The following is a 24,012-nucleotide window of genomic DNA, read 5'->3' as shown; positions in this document are numbered from 1 at the left end:
CAGGCTGGAGCGGAGGGAGTGAGCCCCTGGCGAGGGCACTCTTCCTACTTCTGGCAACGAAGCTTCTGCCAGGAGGCGGGTCCCGGGCGCTGCCTCCGTTGGAAGGACACCGGTACTGTGTCATCAGCCAGCGCTCTCAGCTCCTTATTGGGGCCGATCCGGGAGGCCATCCCCTGGGCACAGGACCTGGCTGGGTGGCCATCGGAGCGCGGTGTCATGCAGGGTCTCCATCTCGGGGACTTCTCACTCGTTCAGACAGGGCTGTGCCTGTGTTCCCTGGCAGCGGGGCCCGCGGTGGAAGCCAGTGCCCGCTCACGTGCCCGGAGGACTGGGTCTGCTTGGAGACGAATGTATTTCTGCGGGTTCTTCGTCATTAGCCGCGTGGGTACCGGCCGAGGGAACAGGGCGTTAGCAGAGGAAAGCAGGCCCCGGGACTCCGGGTCAGCCCCGCACAGTCAGGAGGCCTGGAGTCCCGTGCTGTCAGCTGGCCGGGCAGAGGGCCAGGCGGGCTGCTTTTTATGGGGCCCACGTGGTGCGTGGTGCGCGCAGCCAGGCCCAGTGCTCACAGGCCGAGCGCTCACAGGCCCGGCTGCACACGCACACACAACCCGGCCGTCTCCAGTTCCATCACCGAAGCCAAGCACACGCCTCTCCCGCGAGAGCGGTGTTTACACCTGGATCCACCTCGGCGCTGATGGTGACGGAGTCGCATCAGCTTGTTGACCATCTCGGGCCGCAGAGGCCAACGCGGCTTAGGGGACAGCTCGGGGGCCGCAGGAGCGAGACGCGGTGCAGGGGACGCTTGCCGAGGGCGCCGGGAACGTCTGCCAGGACAGCACCGCCGACCCTAGCAGCCCCTCGTAGGGTAGTGTTTGGTGTTAGATCTGTCTTGATTGTAGAAGGACAGTGTCTCTCCATGGACACCACCCTCTTGTGTTTTCCCACGGGAATCCGTGCACACTTGCGGGGAGCACCCTCACTGCCAGGATTGGCCACAGCCGCCTGTTCCCATGGTTCATTCAGGAGAAGGGCACAAACATGTCCTGTTCTCGGGAGCTCCGCCCTCCCACCCGGGGTGCTTATCCCCATGACATCACAGCTCGGAGGATGCAGAGATGGACAAGGCCAGAGTCGCTTCGCCTGCACCCTGGCGGCCGGCCCTGAGGAACTGTGAGCAGCGGTGGGGGGATGAGGCGGTGCCACCCCACCTCGCCACGCTGCACCTTCACTGTTGGGCTCTGAGGATGCTCCGGGGGCAGCCGCAGCCCCTCCACCCTCCGCAGGGGGCTGAGGCCAGGGAGGGGTGGGCTCCCAGCTTTTCCCAGGGGAAACGAGGGGGAATGACCACGCAGGAAGAAACGTGCCATGGAACACCGACACACTGCTCCCCACATCCTAGGGACACTCCCCACTCTTCCACGGTCTGAAGGGAGTTCTGCTCTGTCTCCACCCCTCCGTGCCCAGTCCCACGCACCCCCAGTCCTTCCCGAGCAACCCCTCGCCATTCTCACTTCCCGTCTTCTGATCACATCCTCCGTTTTCTCAGGTAAAATGTCCCAGCTTCTAGGAAACCCCGTCCCTCCCCACCTGCTGGGATGCACTCCCCCCAGGACAGCCCGCCCAGCCTGGCACCCCCGTTCCCAGCAGCATGGATCCTGGGGTCCAGGCGGTGCTGCTTGCAGCCCTTCAGCCCCTGCATCCTTCTCTCCATCACCCGGCTCCACCCCCAGGCTCCTTGGCAGCTCCTTGGATAAGAACGCGAACACGTACACACACACGCACATGCACACACCCTCCAGGCAGCCTCCGGCACCTTGGGCTGGCCGAAGCCGGAGTAAGAAGGAGGAAAATGTTTTCAGACGGGCAGTAGCACCTGCACAGGCGTCCCTGCCCACGCGGACGGAGGGCAGCCTTTTGTCAGGGTGCAGAGCAACCTCGCCTCTCCTGTGAGCAGGCTGCTGGCTGCCCTCTCGTCGCCAGGGGCCATGGAGGTGTGGTTTTGTCCCCCCTAAAGCCAGGGCCGGTGTCTCCGACTCCGTCAGGCCCAGGAGGCGCAGTGCAGGGCCAGGAGACTTTGGGAACACTTGACACGTTTATTTTCTTTTAAAACCGAGAGAAAGGAAAAGCAGAGACCTTTTCGGTAGAAGAAAACGGTTTAACGTGTACTCTGTGTTCACCTGTACAGCCACACAGCGGGAAAGGGGACTCGGACATTCTGTGTGGACGAAGGGCCTGGAAGGGAACGGTGCCCGGGTGCCACGGGAGCCAGAGTGCGGCCCTGCCAGCACCTCCCCCAAGTAGCACAATGAACTGCAGAAACCTGGAAATGTCCGGGTTGCTTTGTCTCTTTCTCCCAGGACCGATTTCTCGGGTGAGGTTTGAAGTTCGGAGCAGCTGGGGCCCCTTTGGTTCCTCCACATCCATGCCCGGCTGGGAGGCCCCGGGACCATCTGTGCCCAAGATGACCTCCCTCTTCCAGGGGGACCTCGGCTTGGCGCCCTCCGCCACGTGAGAAAGGACTGCTGGCAGCCTCCGCCTTCGGGCAGCACGGCGTTGGCGAGTCCCGGAGACGCTGCCACGTTTCTCTCCGGCCAGCAGTTCTCTCTGCTCTGGGTGGACGAGGACTCGCCGAGGCCCCGGGAATCCCGGAGACACTGGGGTTCCGAGAACGTCGGCTTAGTGCTGTGTAACTAGGAAACGGAGCCTCAGACAGAGGGGAACATGAGATGGAAAAGAAAGTGACCGTGCATCCCACAGTCCAGCACCTCCTCTTTCTCTTGCTCACGGATTTGGCCCATCTGTGCCCCAGACCCCTCGGGGGCACACATTCCACAAAGCCCGGCAAACAGCCCCGACCACGCCCTATCCACACGGCACCGGCGCTGCGCGGGGCGTGGCTGTGGCCTGCGGACAGGTCCTGGGCTGTGCTGGACGCTGCAGAGGCTTTCTCTGTGCTGCGTGCCGTGGCTCGGCCGTGGGATGCCAGCTCCCGGAGCACGTCTCTCGGGAGAGAAGCCACCGGCTCCGTGGACTGAGAACAGAAGGCAAAGCAGACACACTCTGTACCGAGTCCAAGGAGAGATTCTGCCCTGGGTGGTCGGCAGAGTTCTGGGGAGGAGGCGGAGGCGGAGGCGGAGGAGGAGGTGGGCAGAGGGAGGAGGGGCCTCATGGCAGGTCCCACCTGCAGCCCCTTTGCAGGGCAGATGCCGCCCGCCAGGCGCCCAGTGGGACAGTGGCAGGAGTGAGCCTCCAGTTGCTGCCGGGCCCAGTCCCAGGCCAGCCAGAGCCTCTTTCTGGGGGAGGCCAGCCTCACGTTGGCCCTGCCCGCCTTGTGCCAATAGGTCCCACAGACACTCGGTTGTCTGGGCCCGCGGGTCGACAGCTCTGTGGAAAGGGCAGCCCACGTGTTCCTGCTGGAGAGCTGCTCCCAGCGCCGAGAGCATAGCAGGCTGGACAGAGGGGCAGGGGGTGCCCCGTAGTGGAGTAAAATTGTACCACATGAGCTTTAAAAGGCCACATTAACCAAGTGCACCCTAACGGTAACCACAGCTGCTTTGGTGGGCGACGCTTCGAGGCTGCCTCTGTCGCCGACGGCTGCCCTGGGCGGTGCACTGCTTGTGCACGCTTCCTCCTTTCCTCGTCTGCACCAGCTGTGTCTGTCGGGAGCGTTTGCTCTTTTAATGGGAAAAGAGCTAAATTGAAGGAGATGGAGAATTTCTCACATCACTGGGTTCCCAAGAAAGGCTAGATATTCAGGGCACAGAGTCCCAGGGAAGGAACAGGACAGGCACCTTCTCGTGCAGACACCTGCCACTCACTGTTCCCTCTCAGCGCGTGGCTGTGGCCCCGCTGGTGACAGGCAGAACCACGCAGACCGCCCACAGGGTGTCACTGTGAACAGTGACAGCACAGACTTCCAAGGAGCACTGACCAAGCACCAGCTTCTTCTCTGTGCCTTTAGGGTGATTATTATCACGCGCATTTTATTTTTATGTGTTTTTATTGATTTTTAGGGAGAGAGGAAGAAGAGGGAGAGAGAGAGAGAAACATCGATCGGCTGCCTCCTGCACCCACCCCGACTGGGGATTGAGCAAGAAACCTGGGCATGGGCCCCGACCCAGATTGGAACTGGTGACCTTTCAGTGCCAGGGACCACGCTCAACCAACGGAGCCACACCCCCCAGGGCATCGTGCCCATTTTACAGAACAGAAAACCGAAGCCCCGAGGGGCCGGACAGGTGGCAGCACTGGGATTTGAGCCCAGGCAACCCCTGGCCGCAGAGCGTGGGTGCTGAACCACTGGGCCGATCCGCCGCCTGGAGGGTAGAAACCCAGGTGGAACGTGAGGGAAGGACCGGCCGGGGGAGGGTGGGCCACACAATGCTGGGCTTGGGCCGCCAGTGCTAGGCTTGGGCTGGTGCGGGTGGGTCTTGGCCACAGCATGGCCAGCAGAGTCTGGGGCCAGCCGGGCCAAGGCTGTCTGTCTGATCCTCCCGCAGTGTGCTGGACATCTTCCCCACCGTGGTGGCCCTGGCCGGTGCCAGCCTGCCCCGAGGCCGCCACTTCGACGGTCTGGATGCCTCCGACGTGCTCTTTGGCGGGTCGCAGACTGGGCACAGGGTAAGTGAAGGAGATATGTACCCCGCCCGGTTCTTTGGGGTGGGCCTGCCGCCTCACCCCAAACAGAGCCATCCCAGGGGAGGCAGGCAAGCGGCAGGCCGCTCCAGATCCAGCCTAAGAAACCCTGAGGGCGACTCCTCTAAGATGAACCTCTCTCCTCTCCCTTCCTCTGCTTCCCTATAATCAGCCCGAATGTCAGTCAGATTTAAGTCTAACCGTTGGGCCGAGGTGCACATTGCATGTCAGGGACAGGCCCTGGCTCCTGGAGGCCCAGCGTGAGGCTCTGCAGCCGCCACACTAGCTCAAGGCTGTGAGACCCAGCACCCAGTGTTCTCTCTCTCTCTCAATATTTTTATTGATTTCAGAGAGGAAGGGAGAGGGAGGGAGAGATAAGAAACATCAATGTTGAGAGAGAATCATCAATCGGCTGCCTCCTGCACGCCCCCTACTGGGGCTAGAGCCTGCAACCGGGCATGTGCCCTTGACTGGTCTCAAACCTGGGACCCTTCAGTCCACAGGCCGACACTCTATCCACTGAGCCACACCAGCCAGGGCCTAGTGTCCTCTCCTCAGATGCTCGGAGGCACAACCAGGAAACGCTGGGCCTGATGGCCTGTCCCTGTCATTTCCCAGTTTTCCTTTTGCCAAAAGGGGAAGAGGAAGTGGGAGGAGGGAGGAGGATGGAGGGACCGGAACCCCCTTTGCGAGGCTCTGTGAGCACAGGGCTTCTCAGTTAGAGGCCGCACATCAAAGCGTCTATTTATAGCTAGGCCTTTACCGAGGGCCACATGGAAGTGACTCAGATGCCGCTCAAATGTGCTGTGGCAGCTACTGCAGCTGCCCTTCCCCATGCGGCCCCAGCAAGCCCCACACTGGGCCTGGGTGGGCCGTCAGTGCTTCTGTGAACACTCATTGGTGTCTGGGTGTTGTCAGATGATGCCTGGCACGTACTCTCCCCGCCCCGCACCCCTCACCCCTCGAGAAGTACCGCTTCTCTTGGGAACATCCTCCCCTCTGGAGTGGCAGGCGCTCCCAGGCCGCGCCCTGCTCCTGAGCAGCGAGAGGCAGGAAGGTAGGAGTCGCAGTACGGGACCCTGGGGGCGGATCCAGGACATCAGGGAGATGCTCTTGAGTGTGCGTCACCATGGCAACTAACAGAGTCATCGGAATCACCAGGAAGTGCTTCAAGGACTGTGGTCTCCCTGATGTGGTCGGGGCCTGTGGAGCCAGCTCCTTCGCACTCACTTCCGTTCCCAGACGGGAGAACGCTCGCTCTCTTTCTCAAGTCTGCAGGCTCAGGAGGCCCCTTCTCAGGGCTCAGCCTCAAGGACCAGAAACAAACCACAGCGCCAACTGGGCTTTCGTGGGAACGTCCATGTGGCTACGCAGCTCAGTCGGGCGGATCTGCTCCCTGACCACACCCCGGGGCCCCGTGGACATCCCCGCCAGGTGCTGCTTGCCAGTGCTGCTGCTGTCGTCTGCATGAGCGAAAGCACATGGGCACACACCTGTGGCCACCCGCCTCTCCGGGCCCTGGGTCTCGGCTGCATTAGTGAGGACCTTCGTTGGGGGCCGCATAGGGAGTTGTTGGCCCTGCTCCGAATTTGGCCTTGGACTTCTCTGGCCAGCTACTAATGAGACTATGCTAAACCATCTCTAATTTGCTGAAGGGAGGCCAGGGGGTAAAACTATGAGTGATTATATAGGTATACATGTGTGTACATACATGTGCATGCATGCATATACACGCATGTCATGTGTGTTTTAAAATAAGCACCATTTGATTGTGTCCACTGATAGATATGGCTTGGGCTTGCCACGATCCTAACATGGGTTGGTTTACAAGAAAAACACCCTGGTTTCAGGAAGCTCAAAGGAACTCCTAGTCATCTCGGTACAATATGTGAATGTATCTCAGCAACGGGTTCTTCCCTGTTTTGCAAATGAAGTGGCCGAGAGCCGCTTATATTCTGGCACCCTCTCCAGGTCCTTTGCTGAGAGGTTTAGAGGCAGGTGAATGGGCGATTGGGTTTCCTACTAAACGGTCTTCTTGCGGCAGCTGGGGACGGCCTGTGACGTGATGCTCAAAAAACCAAAGGCAGCGGCCGCCATGCTGCACATTCTTGCATTTGCTGAGCCTCCTGCCTCTGGTCTTGATACGTCCGTCCGTGTCTGGACAGAGAAGGCTGCCCCAAGGAGGGAGACGGAGGGGAGCCAGGCAGGGGAGGGGGCACAGCCTGGCACCAAACCCCCACTTTGTACACACCCGTCACTTCTCTTCGGGAGGCCCCTCGTGGTGAAGGGCGCCATCCCGAGTGGCTGGCGAAGGGCTGGCCACGTTGGGCGAAGGGCTGTGCACCCCCATCCTGTGGGATCGGAGGGCCTCCTGGGGGTGCGGCAGAGGCACCGGCCTTCAGGATGGAAGACGAGGCGGTGCTCGCGTGCTTAGACACGGAACAGAATAAAGCAAAACCAGCAGGTGGGACAGGCACCCACGAGGGTGCAGCGGGCTTTCGGGGGGTGGGATCACCTTTGACATTTGGACCGGGCACCCTCCGAGAGAGAACGTCGTCCTTCCGCTGTGATTCATGGCTCGGTTTGCCAGCCTCCTTCCTGTGTTGATAGAAACAAGAATATAATCAGTCGGCTCCAGGGGGAGAGGGGGGAGGCAGGGACAAGCTCTCGAAATCCAGCCAGGTTTCTGAGAGTGAGCCGCCCCCCAAGTCAGCGTCCTCTGGAGTTGTGGAGGTTGCCTCTGGTAACGTCGCACAAACATCCCGGCCCACTCGGTGGCGATTCTGCGACGGAGACGCAGCGCCCGCCCGTGATTGGGACCAGCGGACTCGACTCCCATCTTCTGGCTGTCGGAGCGCATCATGGATCAGTCGACAGAAGGTTTTCCAAGCCTCCCGCTTCCTGCCTTCCCCGGGAGGAAACCACAGCCTCCTGCGGCGAGAGGCTTGGCGTCCTGCGGGCCTGGAAGGAGCGAGGGTTTTGAGTTACGACTTCTTTTCCTGTTTGGAAGGAGCCCGCTGTCATCACGCTGCCTGGGGAACCGCGGAGGTTGTCACGAGAGCGCGGCACGGAAGAGGCAGGTGTGGGAGGAGCCCCGCCCTTGGCATCCTCCCGGAGCGGGAAACTTGGGGGACAGCTGTTTACAGCTCCAGCAGATGGTTCTGATTTTTTTTTTTTTAGCCCCATGGAAACTTTGAATCACGTAAGCGCCTTCCCAGTGATGTATATTGGTCATGATTCATACCAGGGCGGTCTCCCACTTCCAGCCCAAACCCACCAGCCTACCAAGGACGCTGGCCACTGACTTCCCACCAAACCCTGCCCTGGGGATCCCTGACTGAGGTGTTTCCAGGCTGTAGGGGTTCTTTCATCTGGGACCAGCAGAGGAAGGGGCCCTCAGTCGGGTGGAGTAGGATTGAGGCTCCATTCAGAGGGCAGGGCGTGCCCATTCCTGGAGGAATCACTGAGAGGGTCTCTTAGGGTGCCTCCCGGGGCCGCCCTGGCTCAGGCGACAGTGAAGAGATCGCCGGGCTGCTGGAGACGCTGTTGTGCAGGAACCTGAGGGTCACCTGCGCCGGAGGCCCCGAGGGTCCTTGTGAAGCGTGCAGGTCCCCAGGCCCGTCTGCACCTCGGGGGTGGAGCCGGGCAGGGCCAGCCCTTTGGAAGGACCCTGTGCTTGGTTTAGCATGCACTTGCTGTGGTCGTCTTGAAATTCTCAATTTTTTGGACAAGGTTCCTTTCATGTTCACTTTGCTGGGGACCCTGCAGCTGGTGCTGGGCTAGGAGTCTGGCCAGAGCTGTGCCCCACTCCCATTGGCCACAGAGGCGCCCAGGACGGGGCTGGTGTGGACTTCGGGCCGGTGTCTGTCAGTGTTTGAGGCAGGATGGGGAAAGGGGGGGGGCAAGGAAAGTGGGGGGGAAGGACGGACTCGCTAGCTTCCCAGGGAGCCTCTAGCCTGGTTTTCTTCCTTTTCTTTTTAAATATATTTTTTATTGTTGATAGTGTGACAGATCTCTCCCATTCCCCTCCCCTTTGATCCCCCACCTTCCAGCCCCCTCCCACTACCCTCTTGCCCATGTCTGTGGGCCATGCATATAGGTATATCTTGAGAAAGACAAGTATCACACGATCTCACTTATTTGTGGAATCTAATGAACGAAATGAATTAACCAACAAAATAAGACCTGAAGCAGGGAGGCATGGAACAGACTAATGTATCTCAATGTGGGGTTGGGGGGACGAGCAGAGAGAGCCTGGTTTTCTCATGAGTGAGCCCTGCCTCCCTTCTGCAGGTGCTGTTTCACCCCAACAGTGGGGCAGCGGGAGAGTACGGAGCCCTGCAGACTGTCCGCCTGGAGCGTTACAAGGCCTTCTACATCACTGGTGAGTTAGGGAGGTGCCCGCCCCCCGCAGGCCTGGAGGGTGGCCCTGGCCCCTGCCCTGGCCCCGGCCCCGTGGGGACTCACTCAGGCCTGCAGGAATGAGTGTGGGGGGCCCTCCTTTGGGAAGCGCTTTCACCCCCATCCCCCCAACCCTCCCATCCAAAGCCTGGGCCCAGCAGAGGTCCCAGCACCCAAGGGCCCAGCACAGGCACTCTGCACCCATCACACGCAGCGAGCAAGGTCTTTCTGCTGTTAAATTCCCAGCAAGCACGGAGCCGTTCGGCACAGTGCAGAGTGCTTCTCACTTGAAGGCCATTTCATTTGCTAACAAGCACCACCGAGTCCATCGGAGAGCGAATTGGCTTTGTTAAGTGGCTCATGAGCTGGGCAGCAGCCCATCTAACAAATAGAAGGGCGCTCTGGGGGGCGGGGGCACCAGAGGGAAGGTTTTACAGGCAGAAGGGTGTGGCGGAGGCGTTATTAGAAAAAGATAAGGAAGGATTGCTTTGGGGACAGTCGTCTTTTTGGGGAAGGAAGGAATAGCGGGGTGAGGTGGGGGTGGGGTTATCCTGCAGATTAGCTCACTGGTATTGATCAAGACATTCCGGACTGATTGGTTTAAAATCCCGCTCCCGGGAGGTGGCTGAGGCTGCCGTGAGTGAGGTTAGAGTTTGGGGTTGGTGCTGTGGCTTCACACCAGGGACTCACCTCACCCTGTGGTTCTTTCTGTTCCGTTTCACACATGACACTGTTACGCTTTAGATGCGAGTTGGGGTGGATATTACATGGAAGCTCAGAGATACTTGACAGTGAAATTTACTTGACAAGAGACTTCCAGAAAATAGAGTTTGGAGGTCGGTTTAGCAAACTGACAGACGTCCAGGTGGCCATCTTCAGTGGGTGCTTTAGAAACGTGACACCGGATTAGGATGCATCTCAGAACCTCCCAAGGGCTTGTTGCTGCCAACTGCATTCAGACGCCTGCCTCCTGGGTCCCTCTCCCTTCCTATCTTCTCCGAGGGCCACGGCCACGGCCTCCATATTCAATTCAACTTTTAAGGCCTCCAACCAAATACCACCTCGATCATAAAACTCCCTCCCGCCTGGGCGGCTGGCTCAGTGGTTCAGTGTCAACCTATGAACCAGGAGGTCATGGTTTGATTCCCGGTCAGAGCACATGCGCGGGTTGCAGGCTCCATCCCTGGTGTGGGGCATGCAGGAGGCAGCTGATCAAGAGAGACCGCTCTCTTCCTCTCTGAAATCAATAAAAATAAAACTTTCTCCCATCTTCCTAGCAGTGTAGGATCTGGAGAAATCTGATATTTATCACATTCTGCCGCATGTCGAACAGACTCAGGAAGAGACCGCAGGCTTTGTTAGCAATCAATGGTAAAGACTTATTTCTTTAAGGGTCTCAGAGTTGGCAAACTGGGGACACAGCGAGGCAAAAACCCAGACGTGTTCCCAAGAAGAAAGAAAAGTTACGAGTTCTTATAGTGAAAACTACATTCGTGAGAATTAGCAGTCCTGCCTTCTGAGGATTCGTCCGAGACGGCTGTCAGTCAGATGTCTGGTGGAGACAGGCGTGAGTCCTTCAGGGGCAGCCAGGGGGTTGTCTGGGGCCCGGTCTACGTGTCCAGATGCACAGCCCGGCATTGAGGCAGGACTGGAAAGTTCAAAACATTCACGTGCCCGGGCTCCTTACAACAAGAACGTACCTGTTCTTCATGCCTCAGTCTTCGTAATGTTAATGTTAGCAGCTTGGTTCACGTGGCTCCATTTTATACATTCCCCCTTTTCATGCTTTTCTCACCTATATGCCAGTCATTTAGGTGCATGCTTTATTTCCCTTGCTAGTTTTTGTTTTGTTTTCAGAGAGAGGAAGGGAGAGGGAGAGAGAGAGAGAAACATCAATGAGGGAGAAACATCCATAGGCTGCCGCCTTCTTGCACACCCCCTGCTGGGGATCGAGCCCACAAGCCAGGCATGTTCTCTGACCAGGAATCCAACTGGCAACCTTCTGGTGCCTGGGTCACTGCTCAACCCCTGAGCCAGACCAGCCAGGCTTCCCTGACTAGTTTCAAGCTCTCTGAGCTCAGAGCTCCGTAAGCCCTTTCATTTTTGTTATCTTGATGTGCGTGGACAGTGTCTTGCATCTAGAAGGAACATTAACTTTTTTTTTTTAATGAATGAAAAACAAACAAAGCAAAACAAAACCCTAACCCCACCAAAATCTGAGACATGCTGCAGATTCCAATTCGGTTCAGTTAATTTATGTTGGAACTTGCCAAAGAATTATATAAAACAGAACAAAAAAAATGACTTTCCCGGAGTGTCGATAACAGACCCTGGAGAGAACGCGGCATGAAAACAAGTTCTGTGAGTTCATCGCTTGGAGGATATTAAAAATGCCACAGCCGTCTTTGATCCTCCAAACGCTGAAACGCAAACCAGTCGGATGACTGTCACGCTCCCGGATGGAACGTGTCTAGATCGCAGCCCTTACATTACAGTATCTAAGAGGCACGGCTTCCCCAGGCCGAGTTAATTTCAGAAGGGAGAGCCGTGCCAGGAAGCCCTCGGCACCACAGTGCTGGAATCACAAGTGTGACCGTGAAGTCACAGGGCTGTTTCCAGTGATCCCAGTCAGACAGGCGTGATGACACCCAGGGGACGTCTGTTCTGAGGAGTCACCAACTCCCCTCGGGGTGGGGGCGGGGACCACCGACAGCTCAGCGGATGGGCTGAAACAGGCTAGGATGGAACAGGACATGCTCGGATGCCTCCCCCGACCCCCGGGAAGTCTGCCTCCCACTCACTCACAGCTGGTCTGGGGTGAGCTCCCAGGAACATGGTGGGCGTCCGTACCTGGAGGAAGATGTGTGTCCTTCTATGACGAGGGTGTGAGTTTACGGTCGTGAACTAGGAATGGCCTGAAAAGGCGACCGGTCTGCTCTGCTCTGGGGGAGTTCCCTTCATTCATCTGCATCTCCCATTTGGGGGCATCGTTCGCCTGTGACGTCGCTTCTCCGACAGCTCCCAGAAAGGCTGCGGCTATTTCAGTTGGTTCAGCCTTTCACTGGTTCGGATGGAGTGATGGTCTGTCAGCTCCTGACACACTGGGCAGGAAACTTCCGTTTCCAGCCCAGTGTGTCAGGAGCTGACAGACTGGGCTGGAAACGGAAGTTTCCTGCGTAGTCCCTGGTCGCTGTGGATGCCGGACCGTAGAGATTCTGACTTCTGGTGTTTGAGGAGTGTGGGTCTTTCTGTTCCCTTAAACTTGTGGAGGTTGGTTTTCCACGTCGCAGATTTGGTCCTTTATCTTAGGTGAATGCCTCGGTCCTGGGCCGTGGTCTTTAATCCTAGCACCAACCCTTTGGGACTTCAGTGCGAAATGTGAAATGTTTCTGAGGCCTTTCTAATAGCGTCCACACTCAGCCCGTCTCCCCCATGTGGCCGCATAGAAACGCCCGCTGAGCTCTGTCCGCCCGTAGCTGCTGCTGGAGCCCGTGTCCCCTGTGCCCGCAGGTCAGGGCTCAGCCCAGGACTCTGAGGCTTCCCCCCGCTAGCTCCCTCTTACCCAGGATTTTGCTCAGCCGCTGTCGTCTGTCATGGCAGCCCTGAGCTCTGTCCCCTGACACCTCAGGGACCACAGAGACCACAGCTTTCTCCTCGGGTGAGCTGCTCGGAGCCACACAGCCTGGGGACGACGAGTCTTCCCAGGGGAAGTCGTTTAAACACAGACCCAACCCAGTGTGGCTTCCTTCTCGCAAGGATCGAGTCCCGTTAGGTTGCTGCCTTTGCATTGGTTAATTTCTAGTGCCCTCAGCGTGTGTTTTTATTTATTTTCTTTTTCTTTCCCCCTTTTTTTTTTTTCCAGGATTTTTTTTTAATACATTGCCTAGAATGCATAGTTGTTATCTATAGGAAGGTTATTTATATGCAAGCGATCCCACTATTCCCTTAATGGGAAGTCTTTAATTTTTTGTTGCTGTTGTTAATCCTCACCCGAGGACATTTTTCCTTTGATTTTTAGAGAGAGTGGAAGAGAGGGGGAGAGACAGAGAGAGAGAGAAACATCAATGTGAGAGAAACACATTGATTGGTTGCCTTCCACACCCCCGACCAGTCCAGGACTGGGGATCGAGCCTGCAACCCATGTAGGTGTCCTTGACTGGAGTCGAACCTGGGACTCTTCAGTTCTTGGGCTGATGCTCTATCCACTGAGCCAAATCGGCTAAAGCAAAAATCTTTCATTCTCGTAAGAGGTGCCCATCCCAGCCTTCACGTGACTGACGGCCAAACCTCACGCGACCCCTCTTCATTGTTGATTCAATCCCAAATGCCAGGCAAAGGCAGTGACTCTCTTTCTCAGCTGAACAACCTGAATCTAAGTCACAGGAGGAAAACCATTTAGGTCGGTTCCCTCAAGGCCACGCCACCGACTCATTCTTGTCACTCGGAGATTTCAGATGTCAGCCCTCTCCCCAGGGGACTAGGGTGGAAGCTGGTGCTCAGGTAGCCCCGCTCTGGCCCCTGGGGGTCTGCCTTCACTGACTGGCACCTCGGTGTGACGCTCTCACCTGGGTAATAAAGGGGGTGAGGAGAGGTCATCGGCTGGGCCATCCTAACCACCAGCTGTGCTTTCCGTCAGCGTGTATGAGGAGCCGTGGAAAACGCTCTCTCACACGTCAATGCCAGAGCAGCTCTGCTTCCCCGAGCAATTGGATTTCAGTTTCTGACTTAGTCACGCTTGGCCGCTGAGAAGCTCCGAGTCGAAGGAGGTCTTTAGGAACTAAATCCCGTTGTTTCCTTCCAAGGGCCATCCTTGGCCTGCATTCCTTTTGTTCATTCAATTGTATTCTATTCATTTTTGTCAGATACCTTAATTGCTTACTTGCATGGAAAAGGCAAACCAAAAAAAAGTCATCTGAATCATTCACAACCAAGGATGCTGCCATGGCCCCAGGCACCTGGCCCTCCTCTTTGGGTCTGCCTCCACAGCCAGACGGATGCATACCGCAACCTCCACTTCAGCCCGAAGTGGCAGGAGCCACCTTGTCTGCCTGCCTGATGCTTGAAATTGAATACATTTGCTATCCAAGAAATCTATTTTAAAACAAATTTTACTCCCAGAGGGCAGAGATGAAAGACATTTGAACGCATGTTCTACTGGCTCTGAAGGCAAGTCCAAGGAGAAGTTCCGGATCATTCCGGACAGCAGGAGCATCGTGGGATGAGCACGAAGATTCTCAAGGTCATTTCTTGGACAGGGAGGGCAGTCATTTGAATAGTCAGGTGCTGGTGTGTTTGAGTTCATTTACAATCCGTCCCGGGTCTCCCCTCTGACGACACGGGCCGGAGCTGGGTTTGACGGGGCCCTTGTTGTCCCCTCTCTCTAGGAGGAGCCAGAGCCTGCGACGGGAGTGTGGGGCCTGCGCGGTCTCACGAGCCCCCCCTTATTTTCAACCTGGAAGATGATGTTACGGAAGCTGTGCCTCTGGACACAGGCAGTGCGGAGTACCAGCGCGTGCTGCCCCAGGTCAGGGAGGTTCTTGCCAACGTCCTGCACGACATTGCTGGGGACAACGTCTCCAGAGCGGACTACACGCTGGACCCGGCGGCAGCTCCCTGCTGTGACCCCCACCAGACTGCCTGCCGCTGCCAGACCGCCTCCCAGCCCGTGTTCCCAGGAGCAGGAGCAGCAGGAAATGAAACGGCAAGTGCACGTCCACCCTCTTTCTAGTGACGTACGCTTTGTAAGTCTCAGGATTTAGGCGGGAAGCCACCACCTTGCATCCCCCACTGTCCCGTCTGCATGATGGCTTGGGAGGTCAGCTGCCAAGAGCTGTAACGGGGACCCTACGGGCTCAGAGGCAGCCCAGGGTCAAGGCCCGGCTTTTGAACTTGGGCCATGACTTACCCTGCCTTGCGAGCTGATTTTGAGGATTCGGTAAGGCAGTTCATGAAAGTGCCAGGCATATTACCTGACACGTGAGGCAGGCACTTAATTCGTTTTAGTCTTCTTCTTTTTTTTTAATGCACCCAGTTTCACTCGTCATTTTAGTAGAGATTTGTGCCAACTGGTATCTAGGCAACGCTTCTCCATCTTTAACACGCATACGAATCACCGGGAGCTTGTGAATGGAGCGATTCTGATCCAGGAGGTCTGGGTTGGGGCCTGACCACCTCCATCTCTAGGCCACCCCTGGGGGTGCTTGGGTGGCGTGGGTGTTGACTAGACAACGTGAGCGGCTCCAGGTCTCCAAGCAGAAGAGCCCACAGATCAGTCCATGGCCCGACCCGCCACCCCGACCCCCTTTAAAGGTCAAATGGCTGTGTTTCAAAGACTTGAGGAGTTCTTCCTGCTTCCTAAAACCATGAAGAAATAAATTTTCAGAGCCTTAAAAATGCATTGCCATGATTTTATTATTAGTGTCCTAAATGGGACTCAAAGGTAGTACGTGATTTATTCCAATCACTGCCAAAAAAAAAAGTACTTCGCCTGGTTAAAATAGTCTCTATGTACGTAACATACAAGAAGTACAATTCGAAGACATTTTCCTATAGATACATTTTTACACAGCATACATTGAAAAAGGATGCCGCTTTTAATACAAAATTCCGGCTATAGACCAATATGATTAGTTAGCAATTGACATTATGGCTGTAATATAGTTCCAATAGCAGGATGCGTACGCGGTGTCTCCCGTACCCACTGGCAGCCGGGACTGGGGGTGGGGGGGGCATGGTGAGCAGTGAGCCACGTCCTGTGGCTTAAGCAGGGGGCACCTGGGATTCCTGCCCCCACTCTGCGCCCACCATCGCACGCCATTCTTCCACCTTCCTGGTTTTCTCCAAAACCACCTGATGGGGGGTGTCCTGATTTCTGAGGCGCGCTTCTCATCATGACTGCTTCGCTTTGCCCTTCTGACTTCCACGGCACAATATTATCTACCGAAATCAAAACAGAATGGCCTTACTCTCCCCAGGAAGAGGCGGCTGAGCAGGCTGCATCAGCAGCAGGTCTGTGCCTGCAGGGTGGGTAGGGGAGACTGGCACACAGGCCACAGGCAGCCACCCGTCTCACTCAGGCGCAGGCGAGGGCGGCACCGTTTCAGAACATACTGACTGTAGAGAAAATATTTGTATGTGTATTGATATGTGTATGTGGGTGTGTTTTTTTTAAAGGCTCATCTTGTAAACACAGGCTGCTAAATCACTGTTAAAAAGTCAGTAAACCCTTGGTCCCAGCCCCTTCCTCTTGCCCACTAGAGTAAGACTGGTGTGGGGCAGCACGCAGCCATAAAGGTTGGCTGGTCACCGAAACGGAGGCTGCCCGTCCTCCTGAAAGGGGGCTGTGTCTTTCTAAGGTACCAGAGGCGATGCATTCTCTCTTCTTTCATTTTTCCAGGAGCAAAGTAAACCCAAGGGGATGAGAGTGAGCTACCCAGGGACGTGTCCGTGTGTATTTTTTAAAATGACCCATGTGCTCACGGCGTCCAGGCAGCCCGCATTCACGTCTACAGAAGGGATTTTGCCCGAGCTGAGACCAGGATCCTCTCACTGTCCTGGCAGTGTTTAAGGAACGTGGGTAGAGATGTGGATTCTGGACAGATATGTCTATCATAGGCAAAGAACAGAGGCAGAGAGAGGAAGGCGTCTCGCATCTCCAGCTGCATGTGATTGTGGGAGAGGCATGGCCGGGATGGTCCATGTTGAGAGCGCATCCCGGCAGCCACTCGTGTCTCTGGCCCTTGAGCGGGGAGATGGGGAACCGCCTGCTACTGTGTCAGTGTCTCGTAGGAACAGGACCCTCTCCTCCCCATCACCCGACACCTGCTGGCGTCTGACAGCCGATCTAGGGAACCTCGCTCGGTGGTCTCACTCAGGGGAGCCTGACAGAGTTTAAACCATCTTTCCCTCCTTAGGCAGAGCCCGGGCGGACAGGCCTCTGGGCCAGTTCTGAAGCGTCGCCATGGTTTTTGTTTTTACTCCAAACAAGTGCTCTGGACCTGTTATTTTGTGCAGGTCTAACCTTTGGCCAAGGACCCCCTCCTGCAAGCTGACAGCCGAAGTACCTGGTTCTGTAAATACAAGGGGTGGCAAGGTCCACTCTGATGACAGTTAAGAATCTACTAACCTGTGTAGCAGTCACAGACTTTGACCAAAGTCACTGAAAGGGAACCTCAGTCTTATCCCCAACTGAATCTGACTTGCTCTGGTTCCCAGAAGATGCGACTTCGGGTAAATAACCACCAATTTTGGGTGATGGAAAAAAAAAAAACCTTCACGGTTGGTGGGGCGTGAGAACCCAAAGGCAAGGCACCTGGCACATCGGAGGCAGCAAGCCAGCAGAGGTTTTTAAATTTACAAAAATTAGTATTTTTAAGAACCACCACTTTCCACCCCTAAACTATAAACCTTCCTTGTTGGCGCTGTCTCCGGGGGCCTGCCGACTGAGAGCCAGAGGGTACATCTCACCCTGCAACCCCTGCCTCTATGGGATCTCACACAGCCCTCCAGCTGTGCACTGGGGGTCCCACAACACCCCCCCTTTTTTTAGTGACTGTGCTTACTAGGTTGTCCTTATGGGTCTATGCAAGCCAGAAGCCAGACCTGCACAACATCCTTTTGCAAAAGGAATGTCCACGGACAGAAAGTGCTGATCAGGAGATAGCATTGCACACCAGGACCCAAGGGGCCTGCAGCAGTGCCCAGCAGCCGTGGCTCTGCCTCCGGGTCCCTCGGTGGACTCCCCAAGTCTCAGCCCAAGCGCTGCCCGTCTCTAACCGATTTCAGGCCCGCTATCTGGGCTGGCCTTGAACTGAAGCTCACAAGAGGCATCTATATGTTGCCTTAAATGGAAGCTTGAAAAATCAGAAGCAAAAGCGGCCATGGCCACCCAGGGAGAGGACCTGCTGTTTGTACAGGGGAGCTGGAAGCCAAGCCTAGCACCCAGGGCCCAGCCAGCCTGTGGCCTTCGCTGCCAGGACAGGAAAAGCAGGATGCTGGGACCCCAGGGAGCTACGGGTGGAGGGGTGTCTCTCCACAGGGGCTGGCCGTGAGCGAACAAGGACTGTAGCTACTGCCGCTGAGGCAGGGGTCTGCCCTGTCGACTGGAGGGGGAGGGTCCGGCTCACCCGCCCGCAGAGCAGAGTGGCCCAGCCCTGTTAGGTCACCATCTTTTGTCCAGAGACCGCAGCGTTCAGCTAAAGCGCCCTCAGGAGCCTCAGGAAACGAAGAGTGCACCCAGCAGCCAAGACAGTGCTAAGGAAGCCAAGTCAAGGACTCCGGCCCGGAGGTAGGGAGGTAGCGAGCGAGGCCACCAGACCACCTGGGTTAGTGTTTGTTACTCGGTGCTGCCGAGTAGAGCGCCACCTGCGGGCTGGTCTGCAGAGTGGGCCACGCGCAGCACGACCAGCACTCGGGCCTCTGGGTATTAGAGGGTTAGCTCTACACTAGCCGATGGGGAAAGGGCCTGCGCCTCCTGCCCCAGGCAGAGGTTCCCTCGAAGCACACAGACTGAGCCGCTCTCTTAAGGATTCCTAATGCTCACAGGGGGGAATTCATTCTCATCATCAAGACACACTGGTCCCGTGGCAAACTCGTGTTCGGGAATAACCTCTCCGCGGAGCGCCCCGCCGTCCTCAGAGTAACCTGGAAACCAAGACGGAGGCGTGAGAGAAGCCACGGGGTCTCCTCTTGCGCCACGACCCAGGGCAGGACCTCAGAAAACGGGGGGCCCGGGGACCAGGGAGGCAGCCACCCATGGTGGGGAGTCAGAATCCCCACCACGGATGGTCTCGGAGCCCCGAGAGGCGGGCAGGCTCCTCTCACCCTCTCACCACCTCCTACCCGGGCGCCTAAAACTTCCCAGTGGTTTGCCAACTCTGAGAGGCCAAGGGTTAACTTGTTAGGGAAACGAGCCAGTGCCCGGCCTGCCAGGTTCAGGGAGCTGCCTGTCGAGGCTCCTCCATGGCCTCTGTATGGTTGGGGAGAGCCTCCCTCCGCAGGTAACAGTGAAGGGGGGGGGGGGCCTGCTAGGCATGTCCCCACGACCAGCCGCTCACCTGGCACCGTGGAGGCGGAAGATGCGCTTGGTCTGGCTACTGTTGCTGCATAGGACTGAGGTAATGAAGGTCTGAGGTCATTTTCTTTATTCTCTTCCGTGGTTCCTGAGCCAAGCAACCTAATGGCAGCAGTTAAGAGGGAGAAGTGCGATCGTCACGCACCCAGGAGCCCACGAGAGAAGCACCAGGAAGCTCATGCCCAGCCACTAGTTCCAGCCCCTCAGGGCCCTGCTGCTGGGTCAGTGCGGACACGGAAGGGACCTCGATGGCCAGGGTCAACCATGCGACTCACAATGACCCCTTCCTTTTTAGTGTTTAATAAGGGAGGACTGGCGCTCGGCCTTGCCCGGGTCACTAGGGTCACTCAGGCAAGGACTCGAAGACATGCTCGCAAAGGGTGCTCCGGGGGGAGGGTCATGGGCAGCTCAGTGTCCTGTCCACAGCAGGAGCGGGCCATCCTGTGCTGGGGTGTGGAAGTCACGAGAACTTTCCAGTTCTGATCGGGAAATATTTTTGAGCCCCCATCACGCACAAGGAGGGAGACGGTGGGTGTCATTCACTTTCCCAGAAGCACACAGCATGGTGAGCTTGACACTCGGCCTGACACTGAGCCCTACTGGGAGCAGGCGCCCCCTAGAGGTGTGCGCCGGGATTGCCGGTGAGGGAGAAAGGAAAGCGAGAGTACCGAAGATCAAGCTCCTCATTGTTCCTGGCCCAGCGGTGACCACACAACCGGCTAAAAACTAGCAGCCCCACCTGTGAGTCTTGATCAAGACACACTCTCCTCCGTCCTGAGGGTCCAGGTTGTAGATGTAAAGGTGTCCGTCGGAGGATGCGACCAACAGCCTCGGCAGTTTCTGGATCCTAAGAGCCAAGCGAAACGCATGGTTACAACAAAGGTGGGTCACAGGCCGGCCTCCGACGACCAGGCCTCGCTCCCCCTGACCGCCCCCGACTTCTGCCACCAACAAACCCTTAGCCCACTGGGCCCGGGTTCTGGGTATCTGGCTGTTTTCTTTGCATTCTGACCTAGTGATCTACCCTGAGGGTTAATTCTTGTCTTTGACCATAATTGTGTGGGAGAGAGAAAATGACGTGTGTCCACACAATTACTCCAGGAGGAGCTGTTGCGAAAACAAACAAACAAAACATGAGCTCACCTGAACGGGATGGCGCCTCTACCTTTAACAGTGACAGAAAGAACAGTGGAAAGTTGGCTTGCCTCTTTGCTGGCTCGTGTTATGGAATTTTTAAAATGTTTAACGCCTTTAAACTTCTTAGGGAAAACACCTGTCAACCCCGTAGGTGTCTAGGCCTTTTTACATAATTACGTAAACACAGACACTGTTTTCGGGACAGTGTCGCCATAAATTCCCTCGCCAGCATCCAGCTGCCCCCCGAGAACGCGTGTTATAACCAGGCAGCTGACGCGAAGCTGCAGGGTTTGATTTAGCTCACCCTTCCTCCTGGCCTTCTTCTCTTTTCTTTTTTATTTTCTTTTTTTTCCTGTGCGTGTGTGTTTGGGGACATGACTGTGTAGCGGCGTTGAGGGTGGGTGTGCCCTACGTACGTGGAGAGGGTGCAGATGTTCTTCTGTCCGGAGAAAGTCAGACGCCCGGTGGCGAAGGCCCTGTCCTGGTTCATCATGTCTGACACCTGGGCGGGGAGGTAGGTGGAAGCTGCCATGAACATCTTTCCCATGTAGCCGCTCCAGGTCGAAGGCTCCTCGGGTCGGCTGGGGGAGCAACACACAGGCACGGGCGCGATGAGCCGGAGCTGCAGGCACCGGCATCCATGCGACGACCCACCCCCACGCGCGGGGAGCGGCCCTCACCCTCGCCCTCGCCGCGGGAGGAGGAAACCGCCTCGGCGTGATGTCCTGCCCACCCAGCACAGCCCGGCACACAGTGTCCTGGCCATGCCGAAAGGGCAGCAAGCACCCACTGTCCCTCAGAAGGGCCATTACAAAGCTCTTAAGAGGTTCCCAGTGTTACACTTTCCTACATTAAAAACGTTGCATCTGGTGATTCGTCTGATTTCTAGGTTCCTGAAAGGGGTGAGGGGAGATGGGATCGCTCTCTGGACTTTGTAAACAGGCTCAAGCCTGCCCTGCAAGCTCTGTGTGCGGCCTCGGGGCCAGATGAGTGGGAAGCAAACCTCTGGGCCAGACGGTTGGGTGGTGTTTGATTACAGCCCGGAGCGCCCAGTGCCCGGAGCTTCACTGGGGTGCAGACCATTCGGAGGGACCTGGTGCACCCCCTGCAGTCGCCAGAGGGGTGACTGGACTGCTCTGCTGCTGAGGCCGGTGAGTGTGGATGGCTCACAGGCACCTGTCTTGGCTCCGGCTCCGCACAGGGAGCAGCAGGGACCAGGGTGGCCACGCCTGCTCCGAGGTGCTTGTCTGGGGACCAGATCCAGGCGGGAAACACGCACCACGGCTCTGGGGTCTATTTCTCACTCTGTTCCCGGCTGGCGGACCCCCTGTTCTCATCTGAAAGCGCCGGCCCTGCCAGGCGTACTGCTGTCATCCCGGCTCCACGCTCTCCCTGGAGCCCTGCGCTCAGGGTTGGGATTTACCAAGAGCTGCCGTGTCCAGGTCCTGCATTCACGGTGGAGACACAGCCCAGGGAAATGACGATAAGACAGCACGAGCAGTTACGATCAGGTGCCAATGAAACAACTCCCGCCCGCCTTGCAGGGAGACGGTGGGACCGCGGGAGGAATGTGTGAGGTGCTCTCTAAATGGAAATGCCCCTCTGGGTGCAATCTGTGACTCTTCTATGCGGTCCCCTCCTAGTCTCTCTGACCAGTTCATCCTCTGTCTTCTCAATGGACTGGTCTCCTGCATATGCTCCTGGAGACATGGTGCTCCCTCCTCAGGTACCTTTATTCCCAGAGGCCACCACTCCAGAGCCGCCTCAGTCACACCAGCCTCAGAGACGCCATCTAATGAAATAGTTGTGCTGTGTGCCAGGCGCTGTGCTAGGCCCTGTGCATACTTCCCCTGCTCAGCTGTCCCAGCGAGGTGACGTGATTATCCCTGTGGTGCAAACTGGAGAAGTGGGAACTGAGCGGAGGAGGGACTCTCTGCCTCTCTCTCCTCTCTGGTCCTGGAGTGGCTACGGCCGGTGCCATTACCGCTGATGCCATCACCTGCTTTCTGAGTGGGACTGAGCTGATGCTAACCCTTTGTGTTTCAATTTCCCTTCATGACAGTTAAAAGAAGTGTCAGGAGACCCAAGGTGTCCCACGTCCCCCGAGGGGGGTGCGAGCCACCTACCCAGCTACTGGAGTGGGATCTTGACCTTGGGAGGCGGGCTGGGCAAGGTTACACTGCCACGCACAGTGGCTGGGTGGGAGAACTCCTCACAGCTGTGGTGCTTTTGAGTGTAAACGTCCGCAGGAGAGGACACGGGCACACACGTGGCACTTAGCCCTGTGAATTCACGCTCACGCGAGGGCAGGCAGGAGTCTAGCAGCGGCCCCGAGACTCTGCCCCTGGCCCCCGGCCCCTGCACCTGACGGTGCTGAGAGCAGTGACGGTCAGAGGGCCCAGCTGGCTGCAGGGAGGGAGATCACCCAGCTGGGCTCAATCGAATCACGTGTGCCCTTAAAGCACAGAGCTTTCTCGAGTGCTGGCAGGGAAGGCAAGCAGAGGGGAGCCGGGGAAAGCCAAAGCCCGAGAAGGAAGCAACACGGATGAGTCCGGGAGGACTTTCAACTCCAGGTGCGAACGCGGCCGGCCGCCACTGGGATGTCTGCCTCCTGAGACCTCGACAGAGCCCCAGCCTCAATGACCGACCTACAGAACCGTGAGGTACGCCCGCTGGCCGTTTCATGTTTGTGGTACTTCGTTATAGCGATCATAGGGCATGAATACACACGGCCCCGGCTGCAATCTAACACATGCTCTCTACTGCCGACCTCACCCACACCTGCCATCGCACACATGGGCACTGACAGTGCTGGGCTCGCACTCCGGGGTGGGTAATGGCAAGGACTGTATTACTAGATTTAGAGCAACTTAAAATATTCTCCTGCTCTATCTGGTCAAACATTCAATCACTAGTAACTCAGCCCTACTGCCTGGGCAGGGCCAGGCCAAATGATTTCGGGTGCGGGGCCTTACACGACCCACGGGCCGGACGTTCCCCACCCCTGAGGTCAAGGAGCTCGTTTAATCCTTACAACAGGCCTCAGGTGTGTAGACCATGCATCTGCACCCCAGTCCAGAAAGATTAAACGACTGCCCCCGCTGGAGGGCCCCTGGACGTTGCCTCCATGCATCACACACCGAGCCTTGGCTCGCACACCCTCGGCACTCTGAGAGGACATGACAATGAGGTCAAGGTTGTGGCTTTCAGAGAGAGAGGGAATCGCATGTGCTGTCCATGGCCGCCAACACAGGGAACTCGGGGCCCCATCCTTCCGCCCAATGAGTGTGTGACGCCTGGCGCCGAGCTTACCTGCTGGCCAGGTGCTCCAGCTTGAAGATGTGCACGGTCTCGGTGTTGCTGGAGGCGCAGAGGAACTGTGAGTCCATACTGAAGGCCAGGGAGCTGATGGTCACATACCTAGAACCCAGAGCAGCGTGGGGACCGATGAGCCAGGAAAAATCAGCTTTGTAAGAGAACCATGTGTCCCCCGAGTCTGGGCGTTCTAACATCTCGTCGGCGTCAGGCATTCGTTAGAAATTGATGTTGGAAAGGTTCCTAGAGGGTCACGGTCTCAGGCAGGAAGGAACAGGGGCTGCTCCTTTCGGTCACCGCAGAGGTTTTCCAGCTGCTCTCTGCACCGACTGGCAAGCCCTACAGCCAGCGGGACCCCAAACCGTCACACCTTCCTATGTCCACAGAAGGGGATCAGAAATTGCTTTTGGCCCTAACCAGTTTGGCTCAGTGGATAGAGCGTCAACCTGCGG

The 24,012-nt window shown here is 57.1% G+C and overlaps 2 protein-coding genes across 6 annotated transcripts in view; one reads left to right on the top strand and one right to left on the bottom strand.

Annotated features, from left to right (window-relative positions):
* ARSG (arylsulfatase G) overlaps positions 1 to 17,348 on the top strand; it is a 68,150-nt gene extending 50,802 nt beyond the window's left edge. The window contains exons 10-12 of the mRNA XM_036339867.1: positions 4,500 to 4,620; positions 8,929 to 9,019; positions 14,421 to 17,348. Of these exons, the coding sequence (XP_036195760.1) occupies positions 4,500 to 4,620; positions 8,929 to 9,019; positions 14,421 to 14,764 (556 nt within the window). The 3' untranslated portion in view covers positions 14,765 to 17,348. The remainder of the gene's footprint in view (positions 1 to 4,499; positions 4,621 to 8,928; positions 9,020 to 14,420) is intronic.
* Positions 15,430 to 24,012, bottom strand: part of WIPI1 (WD repeat domain, phosphoinositide interacting 1) — a 28,087-nt gene continuing 19,504 nt past the window's right edge. For 4 of the 5 annotated variants that reach the window (XM_036339845.1, XM_036339848.1, XM_036339846.1 and 1 more), the window contains 5 exons: positions 23,558 to 23,665; positions 20,662 to 20,826; positions 19,848 to 19,955; positions 19,092 to 19,210; positions 15,430 to 15,972 (listed from right to left, as the gene is read on the bottom strand). In XM_036339845.1, coding sequence (XP_036195738.1) covers positions 15,680 to 15,972; positions 19,092 to 19,210; positions 19,848 to 19,955; positions 20,662 to 20,826; positions 23,558 to 23,665 — 793 coding nt within the window. In that variant the 3' untranslated portion in view covers positions 15,430 to 15,679. Of the gene's footprint in view, positions 15,973 to 18,577; positions 18,679 to 19,091; positions 19,211 to 19,847; positions 19,956 to 20,661; positions 20,827 to 23,557; positions 23,666 to 24,012 lie in introns of all 5 variants that reach the window. The other variant, XM_036339844.1, reaches the window with a different exon arrangement.

The sequence above is a fragment of the Myotis myotis genome, unplaced genomic scaffold, assembly GCF_014108235.1.
Source record: "Myotis myotis isolate mMyoMyo1 unplaced genomic scaffold, mMyoMyo1.p scaffold_m19_p_17, whole genome shotgun sequence".
Classification (NCBI taxonomy): Eukaryota; Metazoa; Chordata; class Mammalia; order Chiroptera; family Vespertilionidae; genus Myotis; species Myotis myotis.
This window is presented reverse-complemented; position numbering and strand designations above follow the sequence as displayed.